The sequence below is a fragment of the Plecotus auritus genome (assembly GCF_963455305.1).
Source record: "Plecotus auritus genome assembly, chromosome: 9".
Lineage (NCBI taxonomy): Eukaryota > Metazoa > Chordata > Mammalia > Chiroptera > Vespertilionidae > Plecotus > Plecotus auritus.
Window position 1 is genome coordinate 97,871,919 of NC_137783.1, and position 21,629 is coordinate 97,893,547.

General features: G+C 41.5%; 1 protein-coding gene across 1 annotated transcript in view; it reads left to right on the top strand.

Moving 5' to 3' along the window:
- Window positions 1–992: 992 nt before the first annotated feature.
- Window positions 993–21,629, top strand: part of CTSC (cathepsin C) — a 40,911-nt gene continuing 20,274 nt past the window's right edge. Inside the window, exons 1-2 of the mRNA XM_080643006.1 lie at window positions 993–1,765; window positions 3,559–3,704. Coding sequence (XP_080499132.1) covers window positions 1,594–1,765; window positions 3,559–3,704 — 318 coding nt within the window. The 5' untranslated portion in view covers window positions 993–1,593. The remainder of the gene's footprint in view (window positions 1,766–3,558; window positions 3,705–21,629) is intronic.

Consider the following 21,629-nt stretch of genomic DNA (forward strand, 5'->3'; position numbering starts at 1 on the left):
GGTGAGCAGTTGGGAGCCAGCAGTCCTGGATTGTGAGAGGGGTCCCAGATTGGAGGGGTGCAGGCTGGGCTGAGGGACACACACCCCTGTGCACAAATTTCATGCACCAGGCCTCTAAAATATATATATATATATATCCATCCCATAACACAAGAGAGTCAGAGACCCCACATGCACGAAATGTTCAAAGACAGAAAGGTAAAATGGGTATGTATGACAGTATGACATTCTGAGCTAGGGACAAGGTAAGGTGACTACAGAGCTTCAAAGGGTCATCGCAAGAGGATAAGAATAGATGTTTAGTAATTAAAAGTTTTCCCTGCCCTCTAGATAGGGCAAAAGAGGTTATGTCTGATCTCTTTTTATGGGCAAGCCCCCCAATTCAAGTCTTTTAGGTAGTTAATGGAGGGGCAGATGTTTCTTTTGAGCCCACAGCCAAAGTTGCCTTTAGCTCAAAAAAATCTGCATGTCACTGAGGCATATATTGGGGTGGATCTTTCTGAACCCCCACAGGTGCTACCCAATAATTACTGGAATCCAGGCTGGCACATTGGGATGCTGCTCATAAGACCAGCCTTCTCCTACCAGCTCCCTTCCTCACCCTGGACAAGTTACTTCCTCTGTCTGGGCCTCATGCTTTTCAGCAGTAAAAGGAGAAGGGGTTGAGCAATATAATCTCTGAGCTTTTTTGCGTGTGTGCACACCCCAGTGTGCACTAAATCCTATAAAGTTTTCAGGGAAAACAAAGACAACTAGGACACAAAAACTGCAAGCTTGCACTACAACTGAATTCTCTTATGGGCCATAAGCAAATAACATTAACAGGAAACCAAACAAAACCAAGCCAAAAGAAGGTAACGAAAGTTTTGGAAAACGGAAGGAAGAGCAGTTCTCAAACAGCTGAGGCGGCTGGGGGTAGCAAGTGAAATATTCTGAGAAAAAACAAGACAAAAAATCCCCCACAAAACCCACAACCTTGAGTTGGTGAGGACAAAGTAAAGGAAACAAATAACACTCCACTTACTAGATCTTTCCGTCTCTGGGACTTTCTCACCTCTGTCTCCCTCACCTCCCTTCCCTCTCTCTGTCTGACCTTTGTCCCTGCCACCCCAGTTTCTCTTGTGTGTCTGTCTTTCTCTCTCCCTGTCTCTCTCTCCATCTCTCTTCCCTCCTCCCCTCCCCCCTCCTCTCCGCTGGCGTCTCTCTCTCTCTCTCTCTCTCTCTCTCTCTCTCCCCCCCCTCCCTCTCTCCCTCTCTTGTGTGTCCTGCTTCTCAAGGAGGAAGTCGGTCGCGTGCGGACCCACTGTGGCTCTTAACTCCTATTTTGAGTCGTCCCTTGGCAATTAACCTTGCCCCGGCTCAGCCGGAGCTCACCCCGAGCTCAGGGTGCACGCGAGCGGCGGTGCTGGCTCCCAGCTCCGGGTCCAGGTGCCCAGCCGCCCTTCTCCCTCCTCCTGAGACCAAGACTGAGACCCCGCCCCGCCCCGCCCCGCAGAGGTTTCCGCCCTCTGGTTATTTTAAGAAGGGCGGTCTGGGTCGCCTGATTCCTCGCTGCTTCTCTCCTGCTCCCTGACCACGCGGCTGCCCTGCAGCATGGGTCCCCGGCCCCGCTCCCCGCTCGCCGCCCTCCTGCTGCTCCTCTGCGGCCTGGGCACCGTGCTCGGCGACACACCTGCCAACTGCACCTACCCCGACCTGCTGGGCACCTGGGTCTTCCAGGTGGGCCCCGGGGGTTCCCAGCGCGAGGTCAACTGCTCCGTGATGGGTAAGCGGCCGCGTGCCCGGACTCCTGCCCCTGAGCCCCTCTCCACACAGCGCCCCGCCGAGGAGCACACCTGCCGGAGGCCGGGACATCCTGGCTGGATCTGGGCCCATGGGATGCCCGCTCCTGCGCCAGGGCTGCCAGGGTCGCTAGGGCCAAGTTGAGCTGCTGAGAACTTCTAACTTCACCTTTTCTTGGTTATTCCCGGCGCTTCTATACTTTCCAAGAGACTTTCTTTTTTACTCCCCTTAATTACTGTTTTCTGGTTTTTGTTTGTTTGTTTGTTTTTCGGTTTATTTGGTTTGGAAGAGTTCAGACCTTGCAATCTTATTATCTCCCATCCAACCTGTAGGATTGTGTGTGTGTGTGTGTGTGCGCGCGCGCGCGCCAGTGAAAACCGAGCTCAACACTCAAAAATACTGTATAGCAAGAAAAGTTTTCTCCTTGTGTTAGGTTGTGGGAAAGAGCCCTTATATCCAGTGATTTTTACTTAGATGTGTGTTGATGCTACTAGTCTGAGAAAACTGCACTGTCTTATGTATCGTAGGGGTGTATATAAAATTTGTAGGGTTTTTTTTTGTTATTTTAATAACTCTTTAGCAATTAATTATATTTGGGAATGCCTGGAGCCAAGCGCAATGCCTGGCTCAGGGAAGGCACTCAATAAATATGTGAACACACTGGGATAGTCCATATGCCCTCCGGTAACGTGGTTACAACAATGACAAGGAATTTAGTGAAGGGAGAAAACACTGTCTTGGTCAGAAGTGGCACTTTGGTTCTGCCCGAGCCCTTACCAGCCTGAAATGAGTGAAGCTGTCAGCTACACTTTCCTTGTCAGCAGAACAAGGATCGCCAGGTGATTTGTCACTAAAACAGACAGATCCAACTGTTCAACTTCCGGTGGCTATGGCATTGCATAATCCTGGGCATTTTAACCATCTGCTCTTTTAAAAAGTTGCGTTGCAGGTCTGAAGCAGAAGAGAGGTGAGGATTTGCACCGTTTGGGCACATGCCATCTCCTATGTCAGAGCATTAAAACCAACCACGGAAAAACTGTCTAAAGTGTGGCAACCTGCAGGGGGTACCGCAGAGCCCTGTCCAGGCAGCCTCTGTCTATAAACTATGCCTTTGACTTTACTAGAATAATTGAAGGCACTCACGTGTCTGAGCCCCCATCTTCTGAAGATTAAAAGTTTGGTTCCTATCAGCACACATGAGCTTCACCGGATAGAACCCTTGAGTTTGCTGCATCCTTTGGTAGGACGCAGATTCTGAAGTTCTGAACTGTGGAGCCATCGTGGAGAAAGAAGCCCCATTTCTTTGTTGAAGAGATCATTTCCTTTGTCCTTCTTTTGACTTGGTGGAAGGTCTTTTTTATATGTTTATGATTCCAGTTTTTTGACTACAGTACTATTTTGTCTTCCCTTCATTTCCACCTGTCATTTTCAACATCCCCCCCTTTTTCCTTTTCTTCAGTGGAAGATTTTCTTCAGTCTTTGGGTGCTCTGGCAAGTTCAAGGCTGTACTTTAGGGTGTCTCTTTGCCTGCTGGCCTATTTCTATCTTTTGAGCCCTCACTTCACAGATGTGACTGAAACCCCCTCTGGAATGATACAGAGGGAGGCAAACCAGGTGGGAAGTCTTAGTATCGTCTTCACAAGCCAGATTGGCTCAAAGCGGGTGGCCTGATTTGAAAGGAAAGCAGTTTAAAAATTGTGGGAGTTACAGGGGAGATTTTTTTCTGCCATGGAAGTACAGGTAATTTTCCATTCTTGTGCATTTTCTTTTCTTTAGGACCACCAGAAAAGCAAGTCATGGTGCACCTTAAGAAGATGGATACAGCCTATGATGACTTGGGCAATTCTGGCCATTTCACCATCATTTACAATCAAGGCTTTGAGATTGTGTTGAATGACTACAAGTGGTTTGCCTTTTTTAAGGTTAGTTTTGTTGGAAAATCTATAATAATAAAAGTGTAATATGCTAATTAGACCATACAGCCGAACGACATTCTGGACGTCCGTCCAGATGAAGCCGCGGCAGTGGGGGCCAAGGCAGAGGCAGTTAGGGGCAATCAGGCAGGCAGGGGAGTGATTAGGGGCAAATCAGGCAGGCAGGCAGAGGGGTTAGGGACAATGAGGCAGGCAGGCAGAGTGGTTAGGAGCCAGCAGTCCTGGATTGCCAGAGGGTAAAGGCCAGGCTGAATTTCATGCACCGGGCATTCATAATTTCAATTATTTAATAGCAGTATTCAGAATTTTAATTTAAGGTTAAGAAGATAACCGGAATTGACACCACTTTTCCCAAGAGAAATTAGGTGGTGTAATTTTGCCATTTTATTTAAAATTATGATTTCAGTAGATTAAAAAACCTGATCTATATTTGAATATGGACAATCCATCTATATTTAAATGTAAATGTTGCTTTAATCATTTGGCTTTGTACTGAATCTCCAGGAAAGATACGGATATTATAAAAAAAATTTTGAGTAATTATGCTATTTTATCACTGTTTGTTGGTTCTGAGAAATTGACCTAAGTAACTCATTGAAGTAATATGATATACTAAGTATATTAATGTGAATAATTTATTTGACTAAACTAAGACAGAGAGAATATCGAGTTACTCTTTGGCTAATTAAAGTAAAAAGTTGTCCACTAAAAAAGTTCTCTCAGTAGGAAGAACTTTTTTTAATCTGCACCCAAAGATATGTTTATTTTTTTTTAGAGAGAGAGGAAGTGGGGTGGGGGGGGGGACATCGATTGGTTGCCTCTTGTAAGCTCCCTGACTGTGGTGCCCTGACCAGGAATTAAACCCGCAACCTTTAGGTGTATTGGATGATTTTCCAACCAACTGAGCAACCCAGCCGGGGCTATATGCGAACACATTGCTTCCAGTTGCAGGCATACTCCAGGGTAAAATAGTTCAGCATGGATTGTAGTCCATCCCCGCTATCCTGCTGCACTGCACTTGGAAATCTTCCTATTGGCAGGTTATGAAATGGTTTAAGTAAATTGAAACCACAGCCTGAGGCTAGCTGTTTCTCATTTTAAATTGAGTATAAATAAAAACAGACTTTCTCATGGGATAGGGTTTACAACCTTTGGAACATCTGGTAAGAGTTAGCCAATTTTAGGAATTCATGGGAAAGTGGGAGAATGACTCTGTTAATGATGATAAAAGACAAAGTACCAACAAAACACTAACTTTTAAATTTATTGTGATTTCTCCCAGGTTGTGATTTAATCCCTAGGATATGTTGTTAACATATGAGCCAACTCTTTCTTTGAATAATAACTCCATATATATATAATTTCTTTAATGGTAAAAAAGAAAATAGGAAAAAATTGTCTCTCCTCACCTGGATTGACTGGTGTGCTACTCAGCTGGCAGGAACCGTCTCTCCATGTTGGCTATTGAGGGTCAAAAGTCCATTTTATTAGTTGAAGCCCATGGTCAACCAGTTATTAAATATTACCTGTGGATACTATGTATTTTTAAAAAATCATAACAGTATTTATATGAAAATTTTAAAATATATTTTTATTTATTTCAGAGAGGAAGGGAGGAGAGAGAGAGATAGAAATATCAATGATGAGAGAGAATCATTGATCGGCTGCCTCTTGCACGCCCCCTACTGGGGATCAAACCTGCAACCCCAGGCATATGCCCTTGACAGGACTTGAACCTGGGATGCTCCAGTCCACAGGACGACGCTCTGTCTACTGAGCCAAACCAGCTAGGGCTTATATGTATTTTTTAAAACTAGTGCATATGTGGTAAATATAATTCAATCTGATTATAATTCTTGGTTTTTATATTCCTGAGCCTGGGGTTCTGCAGACTTCTTACAGATATTCTATCTCAGCCCTTCAATATTTTTTGCTTCCAGGTTGAAAATTCCTATGGAATTGATGCACAAGGAAAGAGATAGTCAAAACAGTTGTTACTGTGTATCATTCTCCCCTTCTTCCCTTCCCCTCCCCCTCCTTTTTTTCTTGCTTGACACATAATAGACACTTAGTTCATATTTATTAAAAAAATGAACTGAAGTGGAATTCAGTTGAGAAAAAGGTTGAATAAATTATGTAAGTGCAAGATGGAGAGCAGTATATAAATAGATGAGTAAGTAGTTTTACCCATTTGGCTTAGAAAAGTTTTTATTCTTTACTTCTGTGGAATTGGAGAAACTGGTAGGGAAACTTCTGAAGTCAGCATTTCATTGCTTGACTCCTAATCTGAAATAGACAAGGGCAGTTTCCCTCCATTAATATTTTTCCATCAGTTTGCTCTCAGCTTCAATAGTCAGGGGCTGGTGGGGGCAGAGGGAACAGCTGGTGACTGAAGGAGGACTCAGAACCCATTTTGCATTTCATTTTAAGTAACCGTGTAAGCAGATTTGGTCTTTTCCCATAGCCTCAGACATTAGTAGCAGGTCAAGAGAAAAACCACTGGTTAACATCAAATCTATCTATATAAAAGCCTAAGCGACTGTCGCAACTGAAACAACCGAAGAGATGACCGAACAGGCTGCGTGGGGTGACCAGGCCAGAAGGGGGGTTAGTGAGGGGCGACCAAACGAATGAGCAGCAGACTGCATGGGGCGCTGGGCCGGCAGCGGGGGGGGGGGGGGGCAGTTGGGGGCAATCAGGCAGGTAGTGGGGGCAGTTGGGGGCAATCAGGCCGGGAGGCAGAGGCAGTTAGGGGTGATCAGGCCAGCAGGGGGGCAGTTAGGGGCGACCAGGTCGGCGGGGGCAGGGGGCATGAAGGGGATCAGGCCAGCAGGCAGAGGTGATTAAGGGTGATCAGGCTGGCGGGGGGGGGGGGGAAGTTAGGGGTGATTGGGCAGGCAGGCAGGCAGGTGAGCGGTTAGGAGCCAGCGGTCCAAGATTGTGAGAGGGATGTCTGATTGCCGGTTTAGGCCCAATGATCAGCGTATGCTGAGCTCCTGATCAGGCCTAAACCGGCAGTCAGGCATCCCCAGAGGGGTCCCGGATTGAAGAGGGTGAAGGCTGGGCTGAGGAGACCCTCTCCCCCACACCTCCTGTGCGCGAATGTTATGCACCGGGCATCTAGTAAGGTTATAAGTGTTCTCAGCCATAAGTGGGAAGAGACAATACAGGGTGGGGCAAAAGTAGGTTTACAGTTGTGAATATGTGAAAGTTTATTTTTGTATTACATATTAATTATTGTATTATTTTCCATATGAACAACTGTAAATCTCAACTGTAAACCTACTTTTGCCCTACTATAGGACAGAACTCTAACTAATTATCTGCTTCTAGATGGTATTCTCTTATTAGGAATAAAAATAGGAAGACTGTTCTGCTACTGATTTCAGTATATACTTTTTTTAAAATGCGCATTTGACCATTATCAGGGACACGTTTTCTGTTCCTGCTGAAAAATCAACCCCTCTGACTGGTCAGTAGTTAGGACTGGTCTTAAAGATGGTAATATCAGTAAGCAGAGTAGAGTATACATTGATACTAGTTTTTAAAATTTCTAACATAAGCAGTTCCAGATAAATATACTTTGCAGAGTGGCAAAAGCTTATCCTTTTTGCAAATCTAACTGAAAGATGGGGAGCGGAGTTTTAAAACTTTTAAGAAAAATGATAGAGTGGAATCGATTTTAGATAGTAGGAAAGTCACGCACTTTTGGTGACACTGGTTAACACAGAAAGTTTGCTGGGTTTCACCATAAGCACCAGGGTTTTTTCCTACCGTGGTGCTGGGGAAACCATGCTGGGTGGGTATCTCAAGAACAGCACAAACTATTTAATGAGTGAAGCACATGAGACTTTTCCCTACAGACTTAGAGAGTATCTCCCAAATAAAGATTGATTGATTTTTTTTTAAAGGAACAATGATCAAAACGTAACCAGAATTTTGTTCAAGTTTAAGCGTCTCGTGGAAAATACAGCACACGGCCACAGAAGTATCTGGCAAAATTTAGCCAAGTATAACTGCTATCATTATTCTCTGCATTGTTACTTTACAAAACAGTTGGATTTCCAGATCTCTCCACTGACTCATACCAGACCCTACCACTTATTTCCTTTTGCCCTCTTCAGATATGCTTTCATCAGATTGTTTCTTACTGTTCCTGCTAGAGTATGCTGAGCTCCTGATGCAAGCAGGGTATTCTGTGAGGCTCCTGCTCCACTCTTCTGCTCCCCCAGGACATCCTGCAGCTCAGATCTCCAACTTTGATGCAATTGCAATACCACTTCTATTGCTAGGAACTCCCTTCAATAAGTTCTCCCTCTTCCGGCCTCACTTGGAAGATGAACGTTTTTCGTGGCTTTTGAGGTTCCTGTGCCTTTTTGATCTTGGTTTTTATCTGTTTAGTAATCTATTTTTTTTCCATGTGACTTCAAGCTAAATTAAAGCTTGGCAGGAAGTGAACCTTGACACTGTCAGTTTGTGCATAGTTTGAGTCAGGCAGAAAGTCAGGTAAAAAATGTTCTTACAAGATACTTTTCCCTTCTCAAGTTCCTGTAGACTTTCAGTTATCTGAACACTTTATGGGGGTTACAACTTCAAATGCATCTAGGGCCCACCCAGGCAGGTACCTAAACATTTGAAACAATCTTATGTAAAACAATAAGAAGTAATTAGACCTATGGCAAAATAGAAACTTCCTTAGAGGGCTTCATTTCAGTCTTCTTTCCAAAGAATATGCTGCCCAGTTTCTAAGACTATCAGAGTTTAATAGCATCTGCCATTGGGTTACAGTGGGCACACTCCAATAAATTTGAACCCTTAAAAGTACCTGCAGATTAAAAGCAGCCAACTTCTTATAAAATTACAACGTAGCAAAACAAAACAATGTAAAGGACATTTAATTATGGTTGGCTTTATGTGATGGATGGATAAGTTACAATTTTTTTCTTCTTTATGCTTTTATATACTTTGTTCATTTTTTATGATTAGCTTGTATAAAGCTTCTCTATGCACTATCCCATCCACCAAATTGCCCAATGGAAGGAAGCCGGATGAAACAAACCAAACTCCAAAGGATATCCTCAAGTTGAATAGGTTTCTAAACTTTTACTGTTTCTCATTTCACTTTCTCTGAGGCTGGAAAAGGGAGCTCAGATTTTATTTTGAAGATTAAGCTAAAGAAGATGTCTAGAAAGGAAACTAGACTCATTGTGGCTGAAAATTTTATTTGGTGATAGTCAAGCAAACTTCATTGATTTCTAATTGAGTTTTCGCTTTGGGCCCACCAGTTTTCATAGAACTGTAAGCTAAAAAAAAAACTACCATAGTGTTTCTTAAGCAGGTTGCTACTTAGAACAGGAAAATTTGAAAATCTTGGGGTGTTTTGGAAATGGTTGGTGAAATCCACACCAGAGGATTTATTTGCCCATTTTGTGTGCCAGTGACTTATAAGTTTTGTCACAACAGCCAGAAATATCAACAGTGTGTTTCCACGTAAAGGATTTGAGAATCGTGTACCATTTTCTCACCATGCCTTCTGGGTTCATTTTAAAGATGTAACAATTTAGCTTTTAGAATACTTGTTATTAGGATAGGTTTACTTGTTTCAATGTAGAGTCAATACACAAAATTAGGATATTTTTTTAAAAGCAACTTGGAATTTACTTTTTTAAAAATTTATTTTATTTTTGATTTCAGAGAAGAAGGGAAAGGGAGAGAGAGATAGAAACATCGATGATGAGAGAAAATCATTGATTAGCTGCCCTCCTGCATTCCCCCTACTGGGCTCGAGCCCGCACCCTGGGCATGTGCCCTTGACCGGAATCAAATCCAGGACCCTTCAGTCTGCAGGCCAACACTCTATCCAATGAGCCAAACTGGCTAGGGCATGGATTTTACTTTTAAGTATATTTCAATTCAGGGAAGGAATCAGAAGTTTAACACTTAATGCATGCCTAACTATATATTTTTGTTTTCTTTCATGATGATGTTTAATCTCAACATAATGACTCAGTTTCCTATTGTAAACTCTTCGTAGGATGTCACTGATTTTATCAGTCAGTTGTTCATGCAGCTGGGAACTGTGGGAATATATGATTTACCATATCAGAGGAACAAACTGGGTGAGCGCCATTGAAATATTTTTAATTTTTCTTTTTAAAAGCAAGCTTCTCTTCTCCTGGTGGCCTATGCACATTGATCTGTCTCTATTCATCAAGGCTATGGAGAGGAGACTGGAAGGAGAATGGTTTTCTTGTAGATTTCTTGCTTGAGCCTGCTTGCTTGCTGCCTTTTACATGCCTGCACTATTTTGTGTGAGTGAGTTTTTACTTTAACATGTTCTGTGTGCACACATCAGATGAGCTCTTCCAGGAATGATGCTTACAACAGAAATAGACATGAACCCAAAAAGGTAAAGACCCAGTTAAGAAAAGATTGACTTTAAGTTCAGTTCAAATCCTTGAAGTAGCTGTGCTCCCTCGAGTTGTTCATTTTTTTCTTCTTAAAAAGACTCACGAGGGAACCATGCGAGGCCAAGGCACCTGAAGGCTGTCTTCCATTAGAGAAGGTGGCTGTCCCAGAGACATTGACATACTTGTCCCTTATTCCTGTGAGATGTCACCCATCTTTTAAAAAATGGCTCCTTCTTGGAACATAAACTGTGCACTAGAATAAGAGGATATTTTTCACTCTTTTTTTTAAAATATATTTTTTATTGATTTTTTACAGAGAGGAAGGAAGAGTGATAGATAGTCAGAAACATCGATGAGAGAGAAACATCGATCAGCTGCCTCCTGCACACCTCCTACTGGGGATGTGCCCGCAACCAAGTTACATGCCCTTGACCGGAATCGAACCTGGGACCTTTCAGTCCGCAGGCTGACGCTCTATCCACTGAGCCAAACCGGTTTTGGCTATTTTTCACTCTTTACATTCTCACACTTGCAGAATAGATGTTTAAATCATTGCTCATGCTGGGTCCATTCATTTAAATGTCCAGAATTTTGATGGAAAAATGGGTGGTTAGAGAGTCAAGTTGATAGGGACTTAACCTTCCTTGCATTTTAACAACATTTCCCCGCTTTCCCTTCCTCCTTTACTTAGCTCTGAAGTACCAGAAGCGAGGTATGAAAAATGGAACTGGCTAAAGCATTATTCTAGGACAGCATTTGCCAAAAACTGTTTAATGGCCCCGCAGTGGTCCACACCTCTGCCCGCTAGGATTGCTCGTTAGATGTAACATTTCATCTGGTTATGCTTTAAGGGTCATTCCAGGCAGCCACCAATAGCAGATCAAAGTGAAAACTAGAGCTGAAACCAAGAGGCTGTTCCTTCTGAGTTCTTTTTCGTCATTGAATAATTTTCTTTATTTCAGAACTCCTCAGAATCTTTACTGTAATATATGGTGATAGTTTAGGAGAAAGATATAATAGGAACTAGGAAGCTATAATAGGAAATTTTCTGTTTGTTTTTACCTTACAAAAAAGTAAAGTATTCTCAGAATGCAGTTTATGCACTTCTGACTTAAAACTCTCACTCTTCCTCCTCATGATGGAGACAACAGTGAATGGGACAGTCCCTGGTATTTGCTCTTAAGTGATAAATAGCCCTGTACCTGGAAATATGAATCCAAGCAGTACTAAGCCTGCATTTAGCATTTGTAAGGTATACATGCTAATGTACCTAGGTTGCCAGATTAGCCTGTTTCTTAAGTACATTTCCAAAGTGTTATTAGGTTTGTACAGTGGCCGTTAATTTCAAATGCATCTGCATGTGCTTCTTAAGCTTGTTGACTGCATGGGCAATACCTGTTGCTTCAGCTTTCAGCTTTTGAGAATGGCAGCTTTTGGTGAATGTCTTAAGCAGCATTAAAAAATACCCAGCATCGGGTATTTTTTTTTTACTTAAAGAAATTAATATGGTTAAGCATTGTGAAGAGACAGTATTAACTCCAGTTTTCATTGTCTTGTAGTTATTACATAGAGCATCTGTTGAGGGGCTTTTTTAAAACCACAGCCCCAAACAGACTTTGGGGCTGTGAGGCAGAGCAGCATGCCGCACTGGACCACCTACCTCTAACCGCTAGCGGAGGCCCCTGGCAGCCACAGAGCCCGCTGGAGTCTGTATGTGCATGTAGAATGCAGAGGAGGCCTGGGGACCTACCTCCAAGGCAGCTGCCCTCCTGAACATTTCCGTGGAAAGCAGCCACCACCATTTTGGAACGTGAACCGCCAGAGATCAAAATGAAAACTAGAGCTGAGACTACGCAGGAGAAAGAAAAACTATTCTGGAAGTCTTAGGTGGCTTCACCATGCAGCCTTTGAGTAAAAGGAACAATACGCAACCTAAGTTTTATTCTCTTTTGAACACTCTTCTCTTGAGGGACCCAGCACCCATCGTAAGGAGAAAATAAGCCCTCCGGATATCTTGGATGCGCAGATATGTTATTGGTGGGAAGATGGTCCCATGGAAGAGGCTTTTCTGAGAGAAGCCAAACTGCTGAAGGGTATCTTTTTGTAGATCATAGGCCTGCAGTAGCCCTGGCCAGAAAGATGGTATGATGAAAACATTTTATATTTATCTTATGTTTTCATTGGGTGCCAGCCTTGTGCTAAGAATTTGAGGTACTTTACCTTTCAGAAACCCTATAAAGCACACATCACTAGCTTCCTTTCATAGTTCAGGATAGTCTCATGTAGTTCCTAAGCTCACACAGCTTAAGTGTTAAATGATAAGGGCTAGTCTTGCAAACCTAAGAAGCATTTCCTTGTTCTGTGCTCTGAACATTTGTTTTGATTATGGAAGAAGAGGAGATTGGGTGGGTATGAAATGGCAAATACATGTGAAAGAAAAGCCCTTCACAGGTACTTGGAGTCACATTTGGGTAGACTTTCTGGTGAGTCCCAGTCTGTAAACATCACAAACGTTCTTTTAATGGAACAGAATGTTGCACTGCATTGGCTCCTGTTGAGATTTTAGGAGAAGAATTGGCTTGAAGCTCAGGTTTCCTTTCCAAACGAGGTGACTCAGTTTCTTTCCCAAGCCAGGGTCCTGTCATCCAAGACAAAATTACCTTCTCCTTCCCTTTGCAGTCCCTCAAAGTGGAAGGAGAGTTTTGTAATCTTCAAATTAAGTACAACTCAAGTACCTTTGCCAAGTTCACTTCTCTTAATACCACTATTGTGCACACCGATTGCTATCATTCCGCTCTTTCCTGCTAAACAATGGACTAGTTTCCTCCTCAGTTGTTCAGAGCTGATTAATATCAGCCTTGGTAAACCGAACATGTGGGGCTCCACCTAATTCATCTTGTCTGGGAGGACTTCCCTCCTGCATTCCAGCTTGAATGAAGGAGTCTTTCCCTAGGTAGCAGGTACCATTACATTGTGAGCTCAGGTAACTCCTTTAGCACCTAAGAGGTCCTGTTCAGCAGCTCTGGGAAGATGATATCTTATAAAGAGGAAGTAACAGCACAGCCAACTACTACCTGGATACTTTCTTCCATCCTACCTCGGGACCTGATCATCCATCTTCACTCAGGGCCTTCATGCCACCTCTGTGAAACCCTCCCCAGCTCTTTCTGCTGGTGTGAGAAATGCCATTATTTTGGTTCTCATTGTGTATCTCCGCTCAGGTAGTACTAACCCTGCTGTATTGGAATGATGTGATAGCATGTCTTCATCTTTTTCCAGACTGAGCATCTCTTATTTAGCCCTGGATATCTTAAGCACTCAGTGCCCATAGAAATAGGGGCTTGGGAGATTAACCACGCTTCTCTTGTCCTTTCAAAGATTTCTCACTAGTGATACCAGCTTACAAAATAATTAATTCTGTAGAGTACAAATCAGGGATGGTACTATGTTTATATTTTTGGTTCTCTGCTCTAAGATATATCAGGATACCTGTCTCCAGAGTCCTGAGAGAGTTGTATATTTTCAAACTGATTTTCAGGATGTAAATTGTGACAAAGCAACCAATATGTGTAAAAACGTATTATGGAATTTAAAATCACCTCTAAAGTAATTTGTTTGTTTCTCTGAGAGTAACTGCATCTAAACCAGGGGTGGAGAACGTCTGGCCTGTGGCCTTATAAGGCCAGCAAAATCATTTGGCCCTGCCAAGGCATTAGGGATAAGTTTATTAAATGTTTGCCCAGATATAGCAGGCTAATTTTTAAGTTGATAATTTTGAATGGCCTGCAAATGATGTTATAAATATCCAAATGGCCTTGGTAGAAGAAAAGGTTCTTTATTGCTAACCTAAACGTTTGTTTTGATTATGGAAGAAGAGAAAATTTGGTGGGTATGAAACTGCATATATATGTGTTAAAAGGCCACCTGGGCTCAGCTAACATGGCTCAGTGGTTGAGCGTTGACCTATGAACCAGGAGATTATGGTTCAATTCCTGGTCAGGGTACATACCCGGGTTGCTGACTCGATCCCCAGTATGGGGCATGTAGGAGGCAGCCAATCAATGATTCTTTCTCATCATTGATGTTCCATCTCTCTCCCTCTCCATGCCTCTCTGCAATCAATAAAAATATATTTTTTTAAAAAAGAGGCCACATGGTATAGTACTGCTTAGCATTCTCTGTTGTAATTGCCTGCTTGTCATCTCCTCTGGTCTTTAAACTCCATGATGGCAGAGATCAACTCCGTATTACTGACCATTTTATTCCCCCTGTATAGCACAATATGTGGAAATAATAGGGCTTCAATAAATATATACTTGTAAAATCAAGAGAATTGAATGATAATGTCATTGTGTTGTCCTGTTGTTTTATGGATGTTTCTGGACATATTGTTGCCTTTGAGTCCTCTGAGCCTGTGGTGGACCCTCAGGTCTTATTTGTAGAATGACTTTAGAAAACAGATGAGGTTTTGACATTTTATTCTGTTTATTTATTTATGTTTTAACTTTTGTGTGAGACTACAGAGGTCAAGGTAGAACTCAAAGTTAAAAAGAGTAAACTTTCAGAATGACTAAAAACTAATTTAGCTATCAGGGGAAATAGCTTTGTGACTGCAGTGGTTCTCCAAACCCTGGAGAATCAACTAGCCTGGGATGCTGTAGGTTATGCTGCATTCCTGTTACGTACAGCGAGAAACACCAGCTAAAAGTTAGATTAAAACTAACATTTCTTTCAACCTCATAGTTTTAAGAGTTTATGAGTGAGGGATGTAAAGTACAACATAAGGAATATAGTCAGTAATACTATAATAACTATGGATGATGTCAGATGAATACTAGACTTTTGAGGTGACCGGAAACTAATATACTACTGTATGTCAACGTTAATTGAAAAATAAATTTAAAATAAAAAGAGTTTATGAGCAAGTAAGTGATGAACGAGCCAGTGATTTTGGCTACTTTGCTGAGTGGTAAATTGCTCTGTCTTCTTTTTAACTAATTCTAGATCATATATTTTGGCTCTAACTGACTTTTCAGTACTGGAAATAAATTTGTGACCCTCCATTTTTCCATGAATCTAGCTTCTAATTCCTTCAGTTAAATGCTGGAAGTTATTTGGTTGCAAGTAATGTGAACAGTTTCATAATTCATTAAAATTCAACAAAAACAATGGGTAAGTCTATTTAGTAAGCAGAAAACTAGAGCAAATCCTTGAAACTAACATAGGGAAGTTTGTTTCTTTAGAAGAAAGATATACTTTTGCCCGGCCAGAGGGGCTCAGTCAGTTGAGTGTTGATTCCTGGTCAGGGCACATACCTGGGTTGCAGTTTGATCCCTGGTCAAGGAGCATAAGGAAAACAACCCATTGCTCTTTCTGTCTTCCTCCTTGCCCTTCCCTTCCTCTCTTTTCATGTCCTCCAGTGAAGATTAAAAAAAAGATGCCGTACTCTTGGGTGCGTTTGATAAAATATCAATTTAGTAAAATGTGTCTTGCTCTCTCTTGTTGCCATCTAACAGCTTTACTCACCCCCCAGACCAAGTGGTTAGTATGGAAATAATACAATAATTAATACATAAGAATAAACTCACAACTGTAAACCTACTTTTGCCCAACCCATTATGTATACATTAAAACAAGGGCAAAAAGTTGAATAAACATCCTTTATCTTGAAGTATTGCTGGAATGTAATATCTCTCCATACGTGGTTTACCATTAAATAATTCCTCTTTTCTGAAATGGTGAATGATCTGGATGGAATAGACCTAGATGTCCAAACTTTTCATTATGGATTCCACATTATGTGTAGGTACATTTAAAAATTATATACATGCACTACTATACTAATATATTTTCTATCAAACATGAAATAATAAATATAAATAAATAATATTGGATTTATTTATTATCAGAAAAGTATCCTGCCAAAATATATTTCATGATGATAACCTTTGAAAGCAATACACAGATATGCTTCATTATCATGACCTTGTTGCCAAAAGCCATGTGAGAATCTCTGTTACCAATAGTTTTCATTACTGCAAATTTTCAACATTTGGAAACAGAATTTTCTAATTAAAATCTTTGAAATAAAAAATGTTAATAGTTTTGACCAATTGGCTAAAGTTTAAAAGTTTTGCATGTTCATTGGAGTTTAGAAGAATTACTGTTCTGTGTTAGGCATAGTGACAATTTAATAGACAAATTTGAATGGAATCATTTGCTTTATTGATAAACTAGTAGCCTTGCGCACGAATCCATGCGCCGTAGCTCTCTGCGGGGCCTGGCCACTCCATGTCCGCTGCCCAGAGGCTCTCCATGGCCCAGAGGCCCATCCATGTTCCGTGCCTGACCAGAGACCCATCTGTGGCTGGGCGCGGATCGCTTGCTTTGTCGCTGCGGCAATGAAGCAAGCATTCTGCCAGGCCACTCACACTGCCCACTCTCAGTGGCTGCCCCCCCTTCCTCCCCTCCCCCCCAGGACTGGGGGACTCCAGCAGGGCTGAGAGGACTGGGCACCGCCATCTTGTGGCTATGGGCGCCCCCATCTTTGTGATGGAGTGATGGTTAATTTGCATATTACCCTTTTATTAGATAGGATAAGAATAAAAAGTGATGGAACCATCTGAAGGCACTGTTTTTAAAACCTTATCTTTTAACTTGGCTGACAGAACTCACAGGGAATAGGGTAAATGTAAGCTTCATCATTTTCTTATGTGTGTTCCTATTCACATCTTTAGAATTTGCAAATATGATTTCCTTGCATGTATTATTTTAAGCTACTTGTTCATTTTGTGAGAGCTTAATTAAATTAGTAAGTACCCAAATAAATTCAAGCAGGCACATATAAAAGGGAATATGCTATGTCCTAACCCTCTCATAGATAGCACATTGTACAGGACAAGTGAACATATACACTGGAACTGCGTGGAGGTATTAGTGTTGCTTTGTATATTAAATAATAGTGGAGGTTGGTTTTCAATTTTACTTCTATATTACAAATATAAATAGAAATAATATTTTTTTCTAAAATTTCTATGGATTATCTTTTTATCTCATTTTGGAAATCCCTAGTTGATAGGATAGGCCCTATATTGACAATTTGGGTTGAAGTGCAAGTTCTTTGATGATGTGGATAAAGACTCAAACAGCTTTGTATCTCCATTGTTACAGATGGTAGTGTTTATATTGTTACTCGTTTAGTACTTTTTAAACTCTTCAAATTTCAATGTCATCTTTATCCTTTATAGGAATCCAATGAAATAGTTATTCCCATTTTCACATGAAGAAATCGAGGCTCCCTAGTTATGACTTGCTCATGAATAAGTGGCAGAACAAGGAATTATAGGTCAAAGTCCTTTTCACTAAACTGTATTTGTCTCATAGCCAGTACGTTACATATTCAAATATTTGCTAAGTATATTATTTATGAGAGAAACAGTGGAACAAGATGTAAGTGATTTTTCTCCCCTCTGTGTGTCAAAAAGCAGTTGAGAAAGAGATCCCTGGTAAATAAGTTATAAAATATGGCAATCTGTTTTGTTTCTTTTACTTGGTTAATATTTCTTAGTAGCATTAATTGAATAGTGGATAGGATAAGTGGAAGTAGAAGAAGGATTTTTATGATGAACGCTTGGCAACCCAGTAATAATTTTGAAGAAGCAAATGGATAGTTATTGAATCCTAGTAGTTTTCTAAACTTAAGTGTAAGGGTTTGGAGGTTCTTCAAATTTTATGAGATTATCTACTTTGCTGCAATAGAAATTGGCATAAATGAATAGAAACTTAAATTACCCCATCTGTGCAAAGCAGTATTCGGAGACTAATGTTTATACAAAAGAAATAAAACGCTTAGAAGAAAAATTTTGGCTACATTTCATTCAAGATTTCAGCTTCTTAATTGGTAACAATGTCAGAAACCACATAAGAAGTATTTCACAATAGCAGGAAAAATGACAGATACCCTGGGAACATTCAAACCAAGAAGATAACAGGGGCACTGTGTGTGGTCCTCTCAAATTAAGGTACTGAGTACTTGGCTTCTGGAGGGGTAAGTGCCTCATTGCTCCTAAGTTGAAGCTGTCTTGCATAGCAGTGTTCCAGCCCTGTCTTACCTTTCATAAAGTAATTTCAGATTCTTAAAAAAAATACCAAAAAACCCCAACAAATTATTTTAAATGGGGGAAAACGGCAGAATCCTATCTAATAAGAGTAATATGCAAATTGACTGTCACTCCAACTCACAAGATGGCCACCCCCATGTGGTCAAAGATGGCTGCCCCCATGTGGACACAAGATGGCCACCACAAGATGGCCTGCAGGGGAGAGCAGTTGTGGGCAATCAGGCCAGCAGGGGAGAGGAGTTGGGGGGGACCAGGCCTGCAGGGGAGGGCAGTTAGGGGCAACCAGGCCAGCAGGGGAGGGCAGTTAGGGGCAACCAGGCCGGCAGGGGAGGGCAGTTAGGGGTGACCAGGCCTGCAGGGGAGGGCAGCTGGGGGTGACCAGGCCGACAGTGGTGGGCAGTTAGGGGCAATTGGGCTGGCAGGGGAGGGCAGTTAGGGGAAAACAGGCTGGCAGGAGAGCAGTTAGGCATCAATCAGGCTGGCAGGGGAGTGATTAGAGGGTGATCAGGCTGGCAGGCAGAAGCAGTTAGGGGCAATCAGGCAGGCAGGCAGGCAAGCGGTTGGGAGCCAGCAGTCCTGGATTGAGAGAGGGCAATCGGACATCCCTCAAGGGGTCCCAGATTGGAGAGGGTTCAGGCTGGGCTGAGGGACTCCCCCCCGCACCCTCCTTTCTTTGCATGCATTTCGTGCTCCGGGCCTCTAGTAATAAGAAATAACATTTTAAAATGGAAAACAACTCCCATCCATTTAATGTATCAAAAATGGTACACAAATGGATAGCTTCTTTTATACATTTGTTTGAGCTAAAACAACAAAAACAGTTATAGTTTTTTTTAGGATTATTTAGTTTACTTAGACATATAAATACTCTAAGTACATAAATAAGGAGTATGTCTAAACTAAGCATTACTTGCCTGGCTTTATAAATATTAAATAGAAACCCACAGATGTAAGGAGTGGAATTAGGAAGCTTGAAGAGATATGTTGGAACTTCCAAGCTAAAATTGCTTATAGGAAAACAGGTTTGGAGAGGAAAAGTGACTTCTGGAGTAACATTGTGAGTCAGAATTTGGTCTCTGATCATGGCAGGACCACACTTCTGTTCATTTTAAACTTTGTATTTTTTTGGAGGTTCCATGTTATTGTTGAAATAAGACTTGGCATTTGTTCTAACTGCCTCTTAGTGTCAGACAGTATCCTACTTAATGAATAAACAAAAATCCTATTCTCTCAGTGCTTATGTGTGTGTGATTGTGTGTGTGTGTGTGTGTAAAGAGTAACCTCATAGGCTGCTGTGAAAATTAACTGGGTCAGCATATATAAAACCAGACCAATCAAGGAGAGGCTATTATTGTCATCCTGCTTTTATAGATGAGGAAACCAAAAGTACAGAGAGGATGAGTAACTTAATCAGGATCACACAGCCAGTGAGTGGCAGAGCTAGATCCAGTCTGGGTAGTCACACATGAAGACCATGTCCCTCACCTCTGCTCGGCATCAAAAACCCTTGGCAAAAGTGGTGAAAAGACTGACTAGCCAAGGAAAAGTAGGAAGTGGCCAGTATTTAGGTGACCCTTGAAGGGACTTGGGCACAATTTGGACCTCAGTTTTTTATTTGTTTGTTTTTTAAGGAAAGTGGATAAAACAGTGATCCTTGTAACCTGTCAATTCATATTTGAAATTTTTCTTCTCCTTTTCACTTTGCAAAGCTACTTTTTTTTTCCCATGAGTGGTGCAAGGTATTGGGAAGAATGCTTGCTTCTATGAGTCCTTGATTATAAATTCTAGTTTGACCACCTTCTTTAGTAAGTCTCTTTTTTTTCTGTTCCCTGAGACTATATTATCTCTATGTTCTCTTGAACCTCTAAGATTTATGAGTAATCTATTAAAAATGTTTATATAAAGTATGCAGTGATAGGTAAGTGTTGGTGGAGGAGCAGAGAGCTCTTGAACAAATATGAATGATCAAGGGACTGGAGCAAAATCAGTCATGCTGATTCAGTCTAGTGATTTTCCCTCTCAAATAGCAAGTCGGCCTTCCTCTTACAGGGGAAGTTTATTTGCTGATAACCATCATGCTGATAACTGTGACTCAGTTGTGCCAAGTAGGTGAGCAAAACCACACTGATGAGAAACACAGGGCCTATTTCTTCTACTTTGAATGCCCCTAACTCTTTTGGTATGTTGGGCAAGTCATTTCATCTGTGATTCTTTTTATTTTTTATTTTTTTTGCTGAGACGGGGAAGTTTCTCGGTCTTCTCCAAGCCTGGCTAGCTTGCTGAAACACATGATGTTGTATTGAACCATGTTCATGTTTGTTTACTTCATAGAATTCTAAACTTCTTGAGGGCTGGGGCCTCATCAATATATATGTACTTGCTAATACATATGTACTAGCACTTTGCACAATGCCAGGGAAATAGTATGTGACCATTATGTATTTGATAAATAAATGAAAGAACTTAGCAAACTATACCAAAAGTTATGTAAATAATGATTGTTTTCAGGAAGTGTAACCATAATACCAGATGGATCCAAGTCAGCAGCCTCTAGTAACACCTGGACCGCCCCTCACAGATGTCCTCTTCTAGGACTTTGGAGGCTACGACTCTCATTCTTAGGAAGTCAGAGCATTTTTAAAAGTGATTAATTTCACAAAATCTATATAACAATCTCCATTTGGTAAATAACCAAGAAAATTCCACCCAGAGACTCATTTCACCTTCCATGTCCATTTTTCAAAAGCATATTTCATGATTTATATATTTGCATTCACCTTAAGTATTTCCTTGTATTTTTCCCTTCCTAATGTGTCATAGGTGCTCTCTGTTTATTGTTCTATAGAGTGGTCAGCAAACTTTCTCTGGGACACTAACTGTTTAGGCTTCATAGGCTTATGGTTCCTAAGGCAGCTGCTCACTTCTACTGCTGTAGCACTAAAGCAGCCATGGACACATAAACAAGCGGCCCGGCCATGTGCCAGTCAAACTGTATTGATGAAAGCAGGCAGCCTTCCCTCCCCTTAGTTTGCTCACCTCTCTTCTATAGGACTCATATGGATCATTTAAGATGTTAGGTAATATCCCTTTGATTTATTAATTTACTTAGTTACTTGTATACTTGAAAATTTGGGCTATTTTTTAAAAATGTATTTTTTATTGATTTCAGAGAGGAAGGGAGAGGGAGAGATAGAAACATCAATGATGAAAGAGATCATTGGTCAGCTGCCTCCTGCATGCCCCCTACCTGGGATTGAGCCTGCATATGCCCTGACCAAGAATCAAACTGTGACCTCTTGGTGCATAGGTCAACACTCAATCACTGAGCCACACCAGGTGGAGTGGGGTATGCTTTTGTTCTTGTTTTTGTTTTTACCTTTGCC